At 38.9% G+C, this 19996-nt stretch overlaps 1 protein-coding gene across 1 annotated transcript in view; it reads right to left on the bottom strand.

Annotated features, from left to right (window-relative positions):
- Nucleotides 1–19996, bottom strand: part of KDSR (3-ketodihydrosphingosine reductase) — a 39821-nt gene that overhangs the window by 10154 nt on the left and 9671 nt on the right. Inside the window, exons 4-8 of the mRNA XM_043508415.1 lie at nucleotides 19198–19254; nucleotides 11107–11172; nucleotides 10852–10947; nucleotides 7267–7458; nucleotides 4975–5058 (exon numbers count right to left, since the gene is read on the bottom strand). Of these exons, the coding sequence (XP_043364350.1) occupies nucleotides 4975–5058; nucleotides 7267–7458; nucleotides 10852–10947; nucleotides 11107–11172; nucleotides 19198–19254 (495 nt within the window). The remainder of the gene's footprint in view (nucleotides 1–4974; nucleotides 5059–7266; nucleotides 7459–10851; nucleotides 10948–11106; nucleotides 11173–19197; nucleotides 19255–19996) is intronic.

The following is a 19996-nucleotide window of genomic DNA, read 5'->3' as shown; positions in this document are numbered from 1 at the left end:
TTTTTAATTACAAATATTTGCACTGATAAACAGAAAAACAAAATAAATCGTATTTTTAATTCACCTCATACAAATACTGTAGTACAATCTCTATCATGAAAGTGCAACTTACAAAACTTTTTTTTTTAAATGTAACTGCACTCAAAACAAAACAAAGTAAAACTTTAGAGCCTAAAAATCCACACAGTCCTACCTCTTGTTCAGCGAATCGCTAAGACAAACAAGTTTATTTACATTTAGGGGAGATAATACTGCCCACTTCTTATTTAAGTCACCTGAAAGTGAGAACAGGCATTCACATGTTGTAGTCGGCATTGCAAGGTATTTATATGCCAGGTATGCTAAACATTCGTATGCCCCTTCATGCTTCGATCACCATTCTAGAAGACACTCATCGAAAATATAATGCGTTAATTATATTTTTTACTGAACCCAGCTCTTTCTCTCTCCAGGTATAGCCTTCTGACCCCAACTTGTGTGATCAGTTATAGTTTTCTAAATCTAAATTTTATAATCAAATTTAAGTTATAATAAATCTGTTTTGTTTGTTTGGCTCCCCTATGGTTATTTATCAATCATCATCATCATCATTTTGTTCCTATTACACCTCTAGCGTTTAGGGCAATGACAAAGCTCCTCCACTCCTGTCTGTTTCTGGCAAGTCTTTTTCAGCTTGGCTTCCACAGCTCTTTGCCATTGTTTTCGGGCAGCCTCATTTTCGCTTGCCTTCAGGTGTCCATCTTATTGCTATTCTGGTGATGGAATCAGTTTCCATCTGAAGCACAATACCGATCCATCTCCAACACCTCCTAGCAATGATGGTGCTCAGATCCTCTTGGGTGCACTGTGTCAATAGATCTTGGTTTGAGATTGTTCTGGGCCAAAATATACAGAGGATTTTTCTGAGGCAGGTTGTATGGAATGAAGACAGTTTGGACTTTCTCATTCCCCAGCATTCTATAAAGTAGTGTTGAAAGTACCCAACTCTGATAAACCTCGAGTTTGGTTTTGGTGTTGTATTTTGATGATTTCCAGACTGTATTTAAGCTCCTGAAGGCGTTCCTGGCTTTATTAATGTTGTTCCGGATCTCCTGGCTTGTTCTACCATTCTGGCTGATGGTGCTGCCCAAGTATGTGAATGTACTATGGTTATTACCTGGCAATAAATAACTTTCATGGTTAAGATGGTTGCCTCTCTCTCTTCCCCACTCCCGGGTGTTTTTTGGCTCTCATATTTGCTCTGCAGCAACACTCCTCATACCTAAACTAAAAGAGCCCTGCAGTGCCCAAAAATCCGGTGGGGTTTGCTCATCAAGTGGGTTACTACCAGAACAATTGTAACGTGAAAGTGGGAATAGGGACGCGCTGAACCTGGGACATATGAGGGTGGCAAATTGAAAGTGTTGCTCGACCCAGCCTGCTCAGGCATACTCTATTCCGGGGCGGTGCCCATGGCAAATGAGGGTGGCAGCTTGGAGGTGCTGTTCAACCCAGCCTGCTCAATCCAAGGGCCTATGAGGGTGACAGCTTGGAAATGCTGCTCGACCCAGCTTACTGAGTCCAGGGACATATAAGGGGTCAGCTTGGGAGTGCTGATTAACCTGGTCCTCTCAGACACGCTCTGTTAGTGTGTGTTCTCGTCTGATTCTGGGGCTGGAAGAACCCAGCCCTGGGGAACCTAGGTCCTGCAGGATAGCTCCATTGGGAGGGAACTTGCAGCAGGGAGAAGTAGAGCTCCATATGAGACCACAAGAGACACAAGCCGTACATGGATAGAATTACAGAACCTACCTCTCCCCCAAAAGAGTAACCCTAATAAATGAGCATACACCAAAGTAACAGGCAAATCTGGTAACAAAAGAAGGTTTCAATAAGGTTGGTGCTTGATCCCAGGTTTAAAAATCTGAGAGGGATGAGGTGTGGAACATGCTATCAGAAGTCTTAAGAGCAATACTGAAGCACTGATAACCCAAACCATCAAAAACAAAAAAATCAACCTTCTGTTGGGTGGGGACCCAACAGTCTGACTCTGAGCCTATACCCTGGCAGTGCAAGGATCAGCTGGCTGGGAACAGGACTCTGTAGAGCTTGTAAATGCTGCCACACATAGGGAACACTGCTCAAAATTTGAGGCAGGTGTTTGCCGGACAGCTCTAACACGTCTTAGTGGGACAGAGCTGTCTGGAAGGGAGGTGCAGCAGTTGCAGATCCATGTGATTGAAACCACCACACTGCCATTTACCTGATCCGGGGAGGAGGAGGAGGAAGTTCATAAGATGGAACTTCACACATGAATAAAAATAAATATTTTAAAACAAAATGGTCAGAAGAATCTTCACCACTACCGTGTTCCACCACTGGAGGCAGAAAATCTAGTGGCCTGAGCTGCTGGTGAGTTAAACTTAGTCCTGGAGCCTCTAGCAACAATACTGAATTGCCTCTGAATTCTGCAGGTGGCGGGGGGAAGGGGGGCATTAGTCCATGAATAATGAATGAGTGAAAGTGAGCAACAGAATTAAAATTACCGAATATTAACATGCAAGATCCTTAAGCAAAGGGAAAGGCTAGCTGTAAAACGCACATAGCAAGATGAAGTCACATGAGAATTCCTAAAGTTTGCTTAAATCCAAATTTAAGGATTAGACTTTTTTCCATTAATAAAAACCTCAAAAAGTCTGTTTACCAAATAAACTATAAAAACCATTTGATCTCTTTTAAACACAAACTAATCTTTGAGTAAGACAAGGTATTAGCCTTGTAACTACTTCCTTGAAATAGGATCAGTTATGAAAGATAACAGGTGCAAAACCAGAGGGGACAAGAAATTTACAACACAAAAAAATTTCCAATCTACATAAATATTCTTGCAAATCAGATTCCTAGTTCTTCACCTTTAGGTTTTTTTGGGTGGGTGTAGCAGAAGGATTTTGGATTAAATGTATACTATCTCAAAAGAAAATGACTAAACAAGAATATTTTGATTACAAAAGAGTTCTGTTACATAATCCTTAATTCCTATATAAATAAATAGAGAGAAAGACAAAAGGAACTCAACACTAAATTGGATCTCTTATCACATATAACACACTGCTCTCAAAAGTAACATTATATCTGTTCTAGGATAGGGTGATCCACTTGGTTTCTAGTTCTCTATATGGTAATAAAAGGAGCCTCATCTTCTCAATATTCAGTTTAAATTTCAATATGAATCCTAGCCATGCAGCTCTTTAAAAAGTTACACTTTTGTTTGGTGATCTGTTCTGGAAGGTCTAGTGAGAAGAAGCAACTTATTCTATATTAGAATATTTAGAGATTTTTTTTATATATTTATTTAAATAAAAGCCTCTTGTTGACAGACACACTGGTGGAAAGAGACAAGGTAGAATTGCATTTAGGTGTCTAATACCAAGAGAAAAACAAATACTTTCCATCATACTTTATTACTACATTATGGTTAAGATTTTGTACTGGGAATTTTTCATCAAAGTCATGCAAAGATTGCGGGCAATAAACAAAAATTCACAGAAGCCAGTGACCTGTCTAGGTGTGTGTATGTGGAGGAGGATCAGGAGGCTGTCACCAAAGTACTCATGGAAGAACCTGAAGAAATACTCACCAGCAACCACCCACCACACAACAAAAACACTAACCCAGGAACCTATCCTCGCAACAAAGCCCGTTGCCAACTCTGTCCACATATCTATTCAGGGGACACTATCATAGGGCCTAATCGCATCAGCCACATTATCAGTGGCTTGTTCACCTGCGCATCTACCAATGTGATATATGCCATCATGTGCCAGCAATGCCCCTCTGCCATGTACAGTGGCCAAACTGGACAGTCTCTATGTAAAAGAATAAATGGACACAAATCAGACATCAAGAATTATAACATTCAAAACCAGTCAGAGAACACTGCAATCTCTTTGGTCACTTGATTACAGACCTAAGGGTCGCAATTCTTCAACAAAAAACTTCAAAAACAGACTCCAACGAGAGACTGCTGAATTGGAATTAATTTGCAAACTGGATACAATTAACTTAGGCTTGAATAAAGACTGGGAGTGGATGGGTCATTACACAAAGTAAAACTATTTCCCTTTTTTATTTCCCCTCCTATTGTTCTTGTAAAGTACTGGAAATGGCCCACCTTGATCATCACTACAAAAGGTGTCGTGTCCCCCCCACCCACTGGTAATAACTCACCTTTCCTGATCACTCTTGTTACAGTCTGCATTGTAACACCATTTGTTTCATGTTCTCTCTGTATACAAGATCTCCCCACTATATTTTCCAATGTATGCATCCGATGAAGTGAGCTGTAGCTCACAAAAGCTTATGCTTTAATAAATTTGTTAGTCAGTAAGGTGCCACAAGTACTCCTTTTATTTTTACGGATACAGACTAACACGGCTGCTACTCTGAAACCTGTTAAAGTCACATGACTTTGGTGACAAAATCATATCCTTAATTATGACCAAATTCTGCCCTTAGTTACACCCCTGAAAACTACTTAATTCATAGGTTCATGTAACTGACAGCAAAATTTGGCCCATCTTAATCAAATAACGTTTAAACTTTAAATATTAAGCAGTTAAGTAAGACTTTTGTTTCTGTTAAACCAGTGTTGAAGTAAGGTAGAGTGGTTTACAATTGCTAACACTGGTCCCATTTTTATGACATTTTCAGCAAGACTTTGTAAAGAAAATTTATGTAGATTTTTACATAAATTTCTTTGTAAAGAAAACACTGATCTGAATAAAAATGTTTTCTTACTAGTTAATTGATTTTGAACGTTCCTGTTAAATATTTGACAGCTAAAGTTCAATAGCATTATCTAATGACATTTAGGGGATATTTTATTTTTTTAAACATATAAAGCACAATCTTAATGAACACAGTGGACAATGCATTTTAATTTCAGAAGTGACAGATCCTGGACATATGTGCAAGATTCTTTATGAATTAAGTTACCTTTGTTTTGATTTCTTCTGCAAAGCCTGGTGTGTCAGTATCTGGAGGATAGGCAACTGTTACATAGATATTATAAGGCTTTACCTGGTTTTTGGAAAAACAATTGCATCTGTTAATATGAGGAAAATATTGTTAAGTTTCATATATTTATACTGACATTTGATTGTGCTGAGATGTTTCAAACGGGCTAAAATTCTTCAAACATGTATACAGTCTTACAACCAGTTCCCGCAGGATCAAACCTATAATTTTAACAAGGAAGCATAACAGGAACAACAAAGAATTGAAGGACTATTAATACATAGCTGATCTTTAAAACGTCTTCATTCCAAAAAGTGCAGAAAGGAGAAAGCTGCATTCACTCTCAGTTTAAAAAATTGAGCTTACGAACAGATAATGTTGAACGCCCATGCTCATATATGATTTTTAAAGTGTAGGATAGCAATGAGTCTGGCTCTTACTAGGGCACAAATTCACATTAATGTGCTTCTGCCAGTAGTGAATGTATACTGTAAATATGGTGAAAAGGAGATCGCAGAATACTCTGACAGCACAAATAAATCTGATCCTCTGAAGTTAAACAGAGGTGTTACCAAGTGCTGTCTCAAAATATTGGAGTCATATTTAAAAAAAATTATAGTGTGTGAAAATAAACACTCAGAAGAATAAGTACACAGAAAGCATTAAGAAAGATCCTCAGGGCAGAAAGTTACTGTTATGTGTTTGTAAAGCACTTAGCAAATAAGATCACTAGCTTTCTAATGCATGTACCCATTGTAAGGTTAAGACTCAGACTGAACATGAAAAGAGTACTGTAAACATTCCTAATATGTTTTTTCTTTTACAAATATTCTATACTTAACTTAAGCTTCCAAGTCATAAGGCCATAGGTGATTTTTTTTTCTTTTAAAGAGAGTCAGATTTTGGCAAAAATATCAGCCACCAATCTTCTAATCAGAGTCAGAACAGAATGCATTCAGAGCCACTAAATAATAGACAATGGAGTTGGGTGATGAGAGGCGCTCTCTAGGCCCCTCTCCACCCTCCATCTCTAAGCATATTTTAAGCACTTCCTCTACAGCACTTCAAGTCCATTCTGGCTGAGGAAGCAAGAATCTAGGAATCCAAAATGGAGTGGGGAAGGAGGGGAGATCCACACAGAAATGTTAAAAACAGTTTAAATGTAAAAAGTAGTCAGACTCAAGTTCATTTGGATGATAGAAAGCTTTCTTGCCACATTGAAAGAATGGGCCTGTTAGGTGTTTTAGTGCTGGATCTGCCCCAACTTAGTTTATAGAATGTAATTATCTAAGGGAGTAATTGTGGGTTAGTGCCAGATCATATGTCCATGGATTTTATTTTGCCTTCCTCTGCAGCATGGGGAACAGGTCACTAGTGTAAGTGATGAATGCTCTGTAACTGGAAGTCTTTAAACCACAGTTTGAGGACTTCAGTAATTCAGCCAGAAGTTAGGGGGTCTATTTCAGGAGTGGGTGAGGTTCTGTGGCCTGCAATGTGCAGGTGGTCAGACTAGATGATCATGATGGTCCCTTTTGACTTTAAAGTCTGTGAGTCTATTTAAGTACTGCTCTTAAAACCAACTGAGAAAAAAGATGCATTTTTATATAACCAATGTGGAGGGAGGTGGGGGGTGTATGTGTGTGTGCGCGCGCGCGCGTGTGAAAATGAATTATTCAGAATTATAGCATCCTAATTCAGTTTAAAATGGTTTTCACTGTTTTTTCCTTCTATTGTAACTGAAGCAGCCTACATAACTAAAAATGAGCTGATTAATGCCTTGTCATGCATCAGAATTCTTTACTGAGCTTCAGTCAGTTATACCTGTGCAACTTTATAAACAGTAATGGGGTTTCACAGCTGTCACTGAGGGCTTAATGTGGCATATAACTATTTGTCATTGGCAATGATGCAAAAGATGGAAAGAACACAGCTTGACTGTGAGAACAGTGGGCCTAGCAGTTAGAAAATTTTTTTACTTGTAAACTAAATATATTTAATACAGAAATTGACAAACATGGCAATGGTTTTTAACTGGTCACTATCAGAGCCAAACTGCACTTTTAAAGAAGACTGTTCATAATCTGTCAGAACCATTTTAAGGGTTGGTTTCATTTAAATAATCTATAAAGGCTGCCATCTTGTTCTTAATTGGACTTGTGCAGAGCATTATAGTAGTATGGTAGGTCAAACCATACATAAGGATGCAAGACATGCAACATTTCTAATATCTACCAATTATGCTACAAGTAGCTGAGAAATAGATAATCATACCTCCATTTGCAGGGCTTCAGCCAATCCTCGAAGAGCAAACTTTGTTGGAGAATAAGCTGTGTAACCAAATAGTCCCAACTGTCCAGCCTGAGATGATACAAACACAATCCTTCCCATTCTTCGTTCCTTCATGGTAGCAATTACGGCACGGCTTGGGTAAACACTACCCAAGTAGTTGACTGCCATTAACCTCTGTGCAAATATTATGATCATCGTATTTGAATTGTACAGATACAAAATTCTTAGCATTCAACATCTCAACAATACATATTTACATCAGTCATAGCACAGCAATCATAAGAGGCTTATACTAACTGACAGAACTAATTATAGGAAGGACAGTTATATCCCGAGTTTAGAATATTATACATGCTTGGGGTGAGAATCTTGACCACACATATTTTATAAAAATAAATAAAAAAAAATCTCCTAATGCCATTTACTGCATTTAATAATGCACTCAGACAAGATGATGCTCGTCTTCAAAATAAAGTATGCTTAGCAACTTTCAACTATTGGAATCTGATCTGATGATACATAAGGCATTTTGCACCTGTCAAGGAAACAATTTGTTTAAATATTCAATCATATGAAAGTACACTGTGAAGTATAAAAGTTACTAAAAACTTTAGATAGTGCCATTGTTTTAAAGATAGGTATCAGGAGGGTAGTTTGTTGTAAATAAGCAATAGATTTTGGAGATTGTCCAATGACTGGCAGGGTAGCAAAGGGAGAGAGAAGCATGTTGATTTGTGCCTCTAGCAGAGTGGTATTGCAATTACCTGACAGGAGACTGTGGAAGATACTGAATTAATATGTTAAATATTGTTTTACAACTCATGCCTAAACATCTTTGTAGTGCTTCACTTTAGAGTACAGAACAAATATAGACTATATATGGAGGAACAAAACCATAAAGACAGATGTTGACTTCAGTTAACACTTAAAAACAAAAACAAAAAAAAAAAAACCTAGCTAACCTTTTCTGAGAGTCACAAGTACGAAAAGATTTCTCACAAGATCAGATCATTTGTGACCAGATCACAATCAGTCACAGACTAAACTGCAGTATAATTCAATATTCTGACCTGCTAGAGGGCTAATATTCAACGTAAGGACCAAATCCTGATCCTTACGCAAAGTTCAAGTAAGCAAGCTTTGCATGGAGGACCTCCTCAGGGATCAAGAATGAAATCCTCCAACATAGCTCCAGAGCTGCTATAACACTTTCAGGGCTGCTATCATAGCTGTAGTCCCCATTTTGGCCTGTGTTTGCTTAGAGTGAATCCACGGGCCTTGCTCCTGCCATTCTTGCATGTCATCCCCCAGTAATGGTAACTCAGAGATGCCAGAGAGCCACACTTCACAACACACAAGGGGACCAGCGCCAACACTTGAACAGCCTTTCCATGACAAAAAAATTCTCCATCCACTTAGTACAGCAGAAACACACTAGTGACAGTGTCTGAGGCCATCCACAGAGTGTAGAATTTGTCTCCATAATGTACACCCAACGTTAAGAAATGAGCTCCTAAATAAACTGAAACCTTCCCCTAGAGAAACAGGAGAAAGACATTAACAGTAAATTTAATACAACCACTACCTGTGGTGGCTATTATACTATATGATTTCAAGTTCAAGTATTTGCCTTAACTAAACTGAAATAGCAAATTAATGTAGTTGAATGATACTCAAAATTACAGTTCTGCTTCCTGCATGGCACCATTAAAAAAAAAAGACATGTCTGATTTGTAGCATGGTTTCAACTACTTTGATTAATGAGGTAGATTTCTTGCTGGTTAACTGGTAGTAACAGAGTGAAGTTTAGTTACAAGACATACTTTTGCAAATTTTAATTTAAGCTGCATGAGTCAATTTGGGTATTTACAGCATAACACAAGGTCCACTGAAGTTAAGGGAAAGACTCACAGTGAATTCAGAGGGCTCTTGTTCAAGTCCTTAATGTGGCCAAAACAGCCTTATGAAATACATTCTAAGAATTTAATCAGGACATATGCTCTCCTTTGCCTGTTTTTCCATCTGTAGACCAGTAATCTCTATTACTGGAAAGTAATGAATGCTTTGATGAATCATATGAACCCAGTAGTCTTTTGAACCAAAAAAGATTTTTATTTTTAAGTTTCAGAGAAATGCTGACTGTGGATGAGGCTGATCAGTCATTTTCTTGACTCGGAGCTTGTCTTCACTACAGAGTTAACTCAAGTTAGAACTTGTGTGCTGCACTCAGAGTCCCATCCACATATACAAACCCCTGAGAATGGATGTGCTTTTAACTGAAGTTGGATGGGCTGCAAAGAGGTATATGCTATTGCTTGAGCTAGCATAACTTGTCAGCTGCTCACACAATCACTCTGGACTAGTCTGCACAAAGTTTTACCAACATAGCCAACGTCAACGGGGGCGGGGGAGAGAAGGGGTGTCAGGAGAGAGGGTCTGAGAGGAGATCACCCTCCCCAGTTGACATGGCCATGCTGGCAACTATGAAGAAGACTGGTTCTGTCTGTATAGTAATGTCATTCAGGGAGGTGGTGTAGCTATGACAGTAGAACTCCTTCTGCCAGCTTCCCATGTGGGGCTCTGCCATCATAGCAATACTAGCCAAAGCCTTAGAGCGTAGGCAAGACCCTGTGTGCTGCCTGAGGACTATTTTGTGGCCGTTCTCACCTGTGATAGTCAAACTCTAAAAGGAGTTAATGCAATTGTAGACAATTCAAGTTAACTCAGCAGTGAAGAGACATAGCTTAAGACTCTTCAAGGGTACAAAGTCTAAAATATGATATTCTGCAAGACTGCTAACAGATGAAGGCTTGAATCATCAGCAACATAGAGGTGGCTTATCACTTCTGTATCAGTTCTGAATAAAACTTAAACATAGATCTAGTCTACACAATGCATTAGTCAGCACTAAAAGTACCCTAATGTGCACAGCCAGATCCACATGGTCCAGTTAGTGCGTAACACATTAGTGAGCTCTAGAATTTACACCTCTCTAGTGCAAAGTAATACACCATGCATACAAGCCCACAACTGTCAAGATGAACAGAATAGTTAATAGTATCCTCTCAGTAACCACTAAGTGATACTATATACCCAAACACTTACTGATAAATTGCCTTTATAAATCTGTCCTAAATTTCTCAAATCCCTTAAATTTCTTTTATCAAGTGAAGAATTTGCTTGTAATAATTTCATTCACAAAACATAGCTGCTTCTTGTTTCGAGCTAATGATTGTCAATTTTCAAACTCTTTATGGAGTTCATTGGGATTGTCCTTGTTAAAAAAAAAAGCGCGCACATTTTCATTTTTTGGGGGAGGAAGATACTTTAAACACACAAACTAAGTGTCCATCCGTCCACCCGTCTCCTCTATATCTATCTATAAAAAAAAAAAAAGCTGTCACAGCATTCAAAGTTTCAAACTGTGACTTCAGTACATATATTTTATTTTCAGCTTCCAGGACCTCAGAATAGACAGTTTACTTGATGTAAATGTTGGATTAGCGATTCTTTAGAAATTATGCCCAATTATCTGTTAAAAGGGAAAAAAAAAACATGCTTACTCACTTCAAAACAACTCACTTCAAGATCTTCATATTTTCCTGTAACTGATGTTCCAGCACAGTTTATAAGCATGTCAACTGGACCCAACTTCTCTTGAGCCTATACAAAAGTTAGTATGCATATTGGTAGCAGGGAAAATATTTTTCGTACATTTGCAGCAACTTAAATGTTCAAAATCATGAAAAGAAAAATACTTTTACTATAAATACGTAGCATACAAGGGGAAAATTACTGAAAATAGACAAATTACTTTCTTACTTGTTTAAGGACATTCTCCACATGTCCATAGTCTTTAGACACATCAACAGATATACAAAGCACAACCTAATGAAGAAAAAGGGAATGAAAGGTTCAACAATGAAACAAACAAACAGAGTCCTATCTCTTTAAAATGCTATAAAAGTCAAATGTTTTTCTGCAACTCAAAATACAGCTTTGGAGAAGTCAATAAGAAGCAGCTACTGAAGTGCAGGGTCTTAACATTTCATTTTTACTTACAAATAATACTATAGGTCTAATAATTTAGGCTGAGAAAATTCACTTGTAAGTTAACCTGCTAAGAGAGAGCGATCAAGTTTAATTACATGGCTTCAAACCATGTAATTCAATTTCAGCATTTGTCGATGTTGACTGTCAGATAATCAATGTGGCTCACTGACGTTAAAAATTGAAGGCAAACTTAACAGGTAGTTTTTGCAAGTCACAAAAGTCCCTGGCTTTTTGTTCTGTGGTGCTCTTGGGAAATTCAGGATTAACACCTATTTTAAAAATGCAATATAAAGCAAACGAGTAAAACAGCATTGTTTTACTTAATTCCATGCTAATGGTGCAGTCTCTGTATGCTAGAAACTATGCTTCTCTTTTCCACAGGTTGTTTTATGAACAGGATATAAAGCTTGTAGAACAAGTTTTTTCCCCCCCCCTCAAAGTGTATGTTGACATGCTTCGTAATTGGGACAGCTGCCAGGAACAGATTCCATGGAAAGCATTTCAATGAGTAATTCGTTAATCATACACAGTTGTGGCAAATATTTATGACGTGATGGTGACTCATCTGGCCTCCTTGGAGGTACTCCTCTCAAATCTCTAGCCATCGCCTTTCTTGGGGAGGGAAGTTGTGTTTCTCTCCCTCCAGATGAGGGATTTAGGGTTCAATTTCCTCACTCTGATCACCTTTGCAAGTCCGAGTTTCTTTCAGCACCTGTCACCCTGTTTTCTGTAGGAGCAATGACAGGTTTAACCAGTGACCAGCCAGCCCTCAAAGCAAAAGTATTTATTTAGAAGGAAAGCATTATTGACAAAAAATATCTTGAAAGACAACAAACAGCTTTATGCATGCCTGTCTTACCAGGTGTCACCATCTTACATATGAAGACCCTGGTAGATTTCGAAGTCCATCAAAACCCTTTCTGAAGGGTCTGTCCCTCTTGGTCAGTGTCATCTCAGTGCCAGTGATCCTTCTTCTATAGCTATGTCTAAACTACAAGCTAAGAGTGTGATTTTCCTCCTCATGCACACACATGCACACCAGCTCGATGATAAATAGCAGCATGGTCGGGATAGCGCAGATAATGGCAGAGTACAAACCAGCCTTGAACCAGGCTCAGCCCTGCCTCTGCTGCTGCTGCTACCTGTGCTACTGTGGCTACACTTTTATTTCTACTCACATTAGCTTGATGAGATCTAGTGCAAGTACGTATACACAACCAGGGGAATCACATTCCTAGCTTGTAGTGTAAACGTAGCCTATATCAAGTTGGTTACTTTACATAAGTTCTTAGTTCTTTGTTTGCTGGACCTCTTGAACCTGATCAAAACTAGTATATACACAACTTCAACCACGGGGTAGTACCTCTGAGGACTTGTTTACCTGTGTAGCGATTCCCCCCCCCAAATATATGTAAGTTCCTGATTGTTTATTCACACTTTTGATGACTACTACTCACTCCCCGCAGCAAATGCATTAGTTGTCCTGTTCTAGGAAATAAGTTTACCCCTTCCTAGTTTAGCAGGAAACAATACAAGGTCAGAAAAGAAACTACATCAAACCTATCTTTCATTTAAAAAACCCATAAATTTCCCAGTTCTCCACGGAAAGAGAACATCCTCCCATAAGGAGGTGTGAAACAGCATTTGATAACGTAATTTGATATTTATATAACCCTTGATAGCACTTTTCTTTGGGGTCCATGAAGTCCACAACTCCTAATCTGGGAGAAGAGAAATGTAAATAAGAATCTTGGGCCAGATTCTCGGGCCAATCTTGGATTTCTTTGCAAAGAGCATTAAATACATAAAATTGATAGAAACCAATTGCTATGGATGAAAGTTAGTCAACCAGTAACTCTCAAAAAAAAAATCGGTATTTCATGGTCCCCACATTCCACTTTGTAGGCAGTGGTTGTTGAGGATCTTCAATTTTGGGAGCAACTCTTGGTTGAAGGGCAGCAGTGCTGTTTAGGCTATCGATTGTAGCACTAGAGCCACCAGAAATTCAATTTCAGCCTGCTTCTTACAGCAATGCTAGGTCTTTTGCTGAACTGCGGGTGACACTCTAGTTCAACAACTTGAGCCCATTCTACCTCTCATGTTTTAAGGATGGGACTGCACATAGGGACTTCGGCATGCTAGTTCTGATGCTGACCCTCTGTGGCTTTCATCGTCACCCAATGGTCTCTCAAACTCCAGGAGTTTTTAAAATGGTTTTAAACATCATGGCCGTCTCTAGTTATGATGTATACTAACACACAACATACCATAATTGTGGAAGCTAACCATGTGTCCAGTTGGCCAGCAGTCTAGATTGCATACGCTTGTCTTCCTGTGGCCAGACTGCAACATTTAATTTTTCTGTTTAAACAGAATCTGCTAATCATTCCTGCGTGTAAGATTGGATTGTCCTTCCTCCCAGCATTCTGCGCAGCAGGACATCTGAGTACACACTGCATCACAAGTTGCCGTTGACACTATATATACATATCCCCTCTGTGCATTGTGTACACAATACGTGCCCAGATATCCCCAGAAAGGTTTGCTACAGCATTAGGTGGGATGATAGGTGTGCACACACACACACACAAAAAAAAGAGTGTGACAAACAGGCGTGTTGTGGAAAAAAGGCACTGTCTTGACAAGCACGGTATTTCTTACAACCGAGTCAGATGAATGGATCGTGTGGTTACAGAACACTTACAATTGTACTTTGTACCTTAATTTCTGTATCTGTAAAATGGGGATAATACTTAACTATCTCACAAAGGCTTGGGTGATGAGCCAGTTTATGTTTGTAAAACACCAAATATGTGCTAAAATGTGCCATACCCTGTAAGAAGCCCCCCACACTTGTAGCTTATTTGGACAAGTGTCTCTTAAAAGACTTTTTTGAAATTTTAGCAATTATACATGAATCCCTGCACAAACAAGTCTCCAATTCTGCTGCAAGAGGCTGTTGAGAGGACAGATACATACACAAGTACACTTTTTATATGAAGTGAGTTAACTATGTTTGAAATCCCAAAAAGTTGTATTGCTAAATCCAGCCTTGTGGTGTGGTAATGGTGGACAAAAACTAGTTATAATATTAGGGAGGATAAAAAGAAGGTTGAATGTTTATTTGCAGGCCCACTCAAAAATTAGTAAGAAAGGCTTTTGACTAATGTGCTCTACCATCCTGCCTTCTTAATGCTGCTAATTCAATTTTACCAACATTTTTGTAATTCTTTTTTTAATACGAATTTAAGAAAAAAGCAATTGTAAAAAGACAGTGTTGACATGTAAATAGCTGAATGCAACTGCAGAACCAGTCAGCCTCTGCAACCTTAATTCAGCCCTCTTGCACATAAGCATTATGATCAGGGCCAGATTTAGGGGCAGGCGACTGGCTGGAGTGCTGAGCTTGGAGTGCTGTTTGAGACAAAAGAAAAAATAGAATGTTTGAAGTAAAACGCTTCAGGTATTCCATATGTGGATTCATTTTTCCACTAACCTCCTAGAACGTTTGGGACCTTTGTAGAATCTCAGAGAATTGAAAACTATATTTTCCTCGAACCTCCGAGAATGCTGTCAGCTATGCCCTTGTGGGTATATAAGGGGCAGGGCATCGCCAGTCACTCAGTGAGATAAAAGAATGAACTGAAGTGAAGTGAGAGCCCAGCTGCAATATTGTGAACCTTGTTTTGTTGTGTAATTGTGAAAGTCTACTCGTATTTTAAGACTTGAAGAATGTAAGTAGTGATTAATAAAGGACATATTTAATCGGATGCCAGAGATCTATCGAACCACTATCTACACAACAATATAAAAGAAATACTGTTACTTCTTTTGCCATGCTTAACCTGTCATGTTTGAGGACTTTAAGACTGAGGAACATAGGCTTCTGCTTTCCCTAATAATGTGTGTTTTCCCGCATAGAAAATAAAAGATGCCCCCAAAGAAGCCTTCAGGAGCTCAGTATAGGAAGCAAAAAAGCTCAGTTGCAATCTAGTTTGCAACAAGGGACAAACTTGATGGGAAAATATCTGAAACAGAACAACATAGATGGGGCTTTAGGCAGTAGTGATTATCCCAGTGCAGAAGAAATTGAGGAGTGAAGAGTAAATGATGGAAGTCCCATTATTAAGGAATTAGTAGATTTACCCGAAGATAAGGAATGAAAATGTGAGGAAACTGATGGAGAATCATCCAGTTTTCCTGGTGGCATAAAAGGAGAGTGATGATAAAGAAGAAGAATGTGGCTCTCCTTTTCATGTGAGTAACGACAAAGAAAAATCTGGTTTACGTGAAAAGTAGAGAAACGATAAAGAAGAATCAGCCTTACATGACGACAGAAACAGTGAGAAAAATTGCACACCACAAATCAATACACAAGATCCTGCTTTATGACAAGCGATTCTAAACTCTGCTGATATTGATCGTACAATTTTGAACGGGCCGGGCAAAATCAAGGATATGACGTTTCCAGTAAACATGTAGAAGTGACACTTCTCAAAGTCACACTGCGAAAGAGTGCTCAAGTATGTTGAGAAACTGAATTGGCATTGGCTAGTTTATTCGAAATCAACCGACAAAGTGTTCTGTTTTTTTTTTGAAAAATATTTGACAAAAATGCCAAATCGTTGCTTGCGCTTTCTGGGTACAATTACAGGCATAACTTAGCTGATGCTCTGTAGCAACATGAATACCAGCACTTTATTAATGTAGAAATCCAGCAGTGGAGAAACGTGTTTGAGTGTCTGATCTCAATTATCTTCTTCCTTCTAAAGAATAATTTGGCTTTCTATGGCTCATGAATAGGTTGTTCACTGAACATGATGGTAATTTCCTTGGTTTGGTAAAGCTCCTTGGGAAATACAATGATGTCATGCATGAGCACCTACGTCGAGTATTTCGTAAAGAAGCTATAGACCACTACTGCAGCAAAACAATTAAAAATGAACTGATTGACCTTATGGCAAGGAAGGTGCTTGATAACATATTGATGCGGCTCAGCAAAGCGAAGTACTACACCGTACTGATGGCCTGCACTCCTGACATTAGACACAGTGAAAAGATGTCATTTACAGTAATTGGTTGACGACAAGGATGGCTGTATCCAAATAAAGGAATGCTTTATCCGTTTTAGGTTCTGTTTCAGATATTTTCCCATCCAGTCTGTCCCTTGTTGCAAACTAGATTGCAACTAAGCTTTTTCGCTTCCTATACTGAACTCCTGAAGGCTTCTTTAGGTTTTCCAACTCTATTGGAAAAGATTTAACAAAACTGTTTATGAACGTTCTGAATGAGAATAAAATAAAGCTTCAGGACTGCTGTGCCCACAGTTATGACAACGGCGCAAACAGGAAGGGAAGAAACAGTGGCGTCCAAGCAAGGATCCTTGCATTGAATCCAAGGGCTTTCTTCATGTCTTGTGCCTGCCATTCCCTAAACCTGATTGTGTCAGATCCAGTGTCTTTTTTAGATTCACTCTCTCTTCTGAGTACTGCAAAACGATATACATCCTGTTTTCAGCATCAACTATCAGGTGGAAGATCCTCATGGACAATGTTACAAATTTGACCAAGAAGCTGCTAAGTGACACTTTCTGGGAGAGCCACATTGACAGTGTAAGGCCAGTGAGGTAACAAGTGACTGAGGTTTACGACGCCCTGATGGAACTGGAGCAGTCAAGTAAAGCTGAGGCCGGAGTGCAACATGAGGTGCAAAGCCTGGCAAACCAGATCACTGACTTCAAATTTCTGGTCTCAATTGTGGTTTGGCATGATATCCTGTTCCAAGTAAACGTTGTAAGCAAGGTATTACAATACTCACTCGATGGACATCGTGACTGTTGCTACTTTGATGAGAAGCTGTCTTGATTTCATTGAGCCTCACAGAGACAACGGATTTGAAGCTTCCCCACTGCTGCCAAAGAAATGGCAGAAAACGTAGAAGTTGAGCCTGTCTTTAAGGAAACTCGTATTCATCGGAAAAAGATCCAGGTTAGTTACGAGGGCAGAAATGAGGTGATGGGAAGCTCAGAAGAAAAATTCAAGAGGGAGTTTTTTGCTTGCTTGTTGACACTGCTTGAATGTCCATCAGAGAGAGAGAGAGAGACGGACTGTAGTAATATGCCAGCAGACAGAAAAACACTTTTGAATAATTGTACGGACCTTCACCCGACACTGGCACATGGGGAATGTTTGGACGTCAATGATAAAGACCTCTGTCAAACTGGACATTTTGCCACACAGGAAGCATTCTCCACTCCAAATTCTGCAGTTCATTCCTGATGCAGAGCTGAAGGACACTTCTCCTAATGTGTGGATAACTTGGAGTGTTCTGCTCATGCTAATCACAGTTGAGAGAGGCAAGCGCAGCTTTTCGAAGCTCAGGCTCATTAAAACCTATCGTCAGTTGATGATGGCCGACAAGAGACTGACATCGCTTGCTATTTTATTGAAAATGCCACATTGACCAGTCTTTGGCTCTCTTTGATGCTGTGCTTCAGTTTGTGAGGGCAACCTTTTGAACTAAAAGACTAGGGTTAACATTTTAAGGCTGTCACCTACTGTAACACTATTTAATAATGGTCCACCCAATGTTGGTGCACAGTTCAATTTCTTGATGTTAGTACATTTCAGCTACTCTTAAAATTAAAAAGTTTCTATAAGCGTAGAGGAAGCAAATTTTTTTTATTTCCTTTAATGGCATGAATAAATACAGATTTACAGATCCTAGGGTGCAAATTTATCATCTTATATGACAGGGGTAAATCATATCGAAGTCATGCATCAAAGTCATGAAATGGACTACAAAGGTAATAAAAAATGAGGAATTCAAAAGTTTAACAAATGGGGGGGAGAGCAGGCGGTCAAAGACACTCCTGGCATGGGGTGCCATTTGGTCTGGGGCCGGCCATGATTATGATACATGATCATATACTGTTTTTACATCCTGCCTCAGTCTCCTTGCCAAGACATTTCCAGTTCTAGTCTCCAATCCCTCCTGGGTGTTTATCCCCAGTCTCCTTTGTCCCCAGCTAGTCTCAGCTCTCTTCCTGCACCCTGGATCTTTATCTGATTTGTCTCCCCTACTCCTCCTTATCCCTATCCCACTGGTTACCAGTCTGTCTCCTTGCCCAGCTATGCACCGTCACTCTCCCACAACTCCCATTCCAAGTTTCCCTCCTTCAACCAACCTCCAATCCCACACCTTCTCCCTCCTCTCTATGTTCCTTGTCCCAATCGTCTTGTCCCTGCTCCAGGTCCACCTCTTTTCCTCTCTGCATTCAGGCAGCTCTCTCAGCTCACAAGTCTCCCCGCTCTCAGTTCTGGGGCTCAGAAAGCTATCTGAGTTCCCAAATCAATTGGTGGCACTTATTTCGACTTAAAAATTGTTAAAGATTTTGAGAAGATTAAAAAAAAAAAAAAAAAAAAACCAAAAAAAACCCCTACTTCCTCCTTTTCTTAGCTGTCAAAATCCAGAGTCAGAGTCTTATATTGGTCATCAACTATAGTTGTATTATACATATTTACTTACACACACCCCCCCCCCTACAGCTGGTGACAAGACTAACATCAATTTTTTAAAAGCAGGTTTGAGTATTAGTTTGATGTTAGCAATATCAACAGTAGTAGAGAAATCAGAACCTTGAAAGGCATTTTACCTGTCTAGATGCAAATACCAGTTAAAATGTACCAAATATTAATTTGTAAATTTAAGTATTTCAGGACACAAGCACTTATTTTTAAAAACGAGACTAGTGAAACCACGTAGTGGGGTTGAGAGGGGGAGCTTCCCCCCCTTTTAATTTTTACTGTTATGTAGCACAACCGCTCGGTATTCAGTACACACTGGAGGCAATGATCTTACCTGCTTATCGTTAACTGAGTATTTTTCAATTTCTTTCTTTGTCTGCAACAGCTTGCTCTAAAATGAATATAAAGCACAATTAAGGCACTGCAATCAGTTTATTTATTACTTTCTGGTATTTCACTAAAGCTAAAAACATTTCAGCCCTCTAACTGGTATTTTAATTTTGTAAAAACCAACCCTGGAATTGGTAAATGTACGAGATCTTTACTAAGGCTCAAAATTGCTATTTTCATTTATCTTTCAAAACTGCAGTTTATTTATTTAATTTAAACACTTTCCTTTCCCCTATTCCTGCGGTTAACGTCAGGAAAAAACCTATACAATGATAATGTTAAGGCTGAGACTGAACACTTCAGTTATTATATTTAATTTAGGGCTGTCAATTAATCATAGTTAACTCACGCAATTAACAAAATTTAATCGCGATTCATTGCAGTTTTAATTGCATTTTTAAACAACAATACCAACTGAAATGTATTACATATTTTTGGACGTTTTTCTATAATTTTCAAATATATTGATTTAAACTACAACATAGAATACCAAAAATAAAGGACTTGTGGCACCTTAGAGACTAACAAATTTAGTTGATCATAAGCTTTTGTGAGCTACAGCTCACTTCATCGGATGCATTCAGTGGATTTTTTTTTCCTTCCCCCACTGAATCCATCCAACGAAGTGAGCTGTAGCTCAGGAAAGCTTATGCTCAAATAAATTTGTTAGTCTCCAAGGTGCCACAAGTCCTTTTCTTTTTGCAGATACAGACTAACACGGCTGTTACTCTGAAACAGAATAC

This window comes from Dermochelys coriacea, chromosome 2, assembly GCF_009764565.3.
Source record: "Dermochelys coriacea isolate rDerCor1 chromosome 2, rDerCor1.pri.v4, whole genome shotgun sequence".
NCBI lineage: Eukaryota > Metazoa > Chordata > Testudines > Dermochelyidae > Dermochelys > Dermochelys coriacea.
The sequence above is the reverse complement of the archived record's forward strand: the minus strand, read 5'-3'. Positions and strand labels throughout refer to the sequence as shown.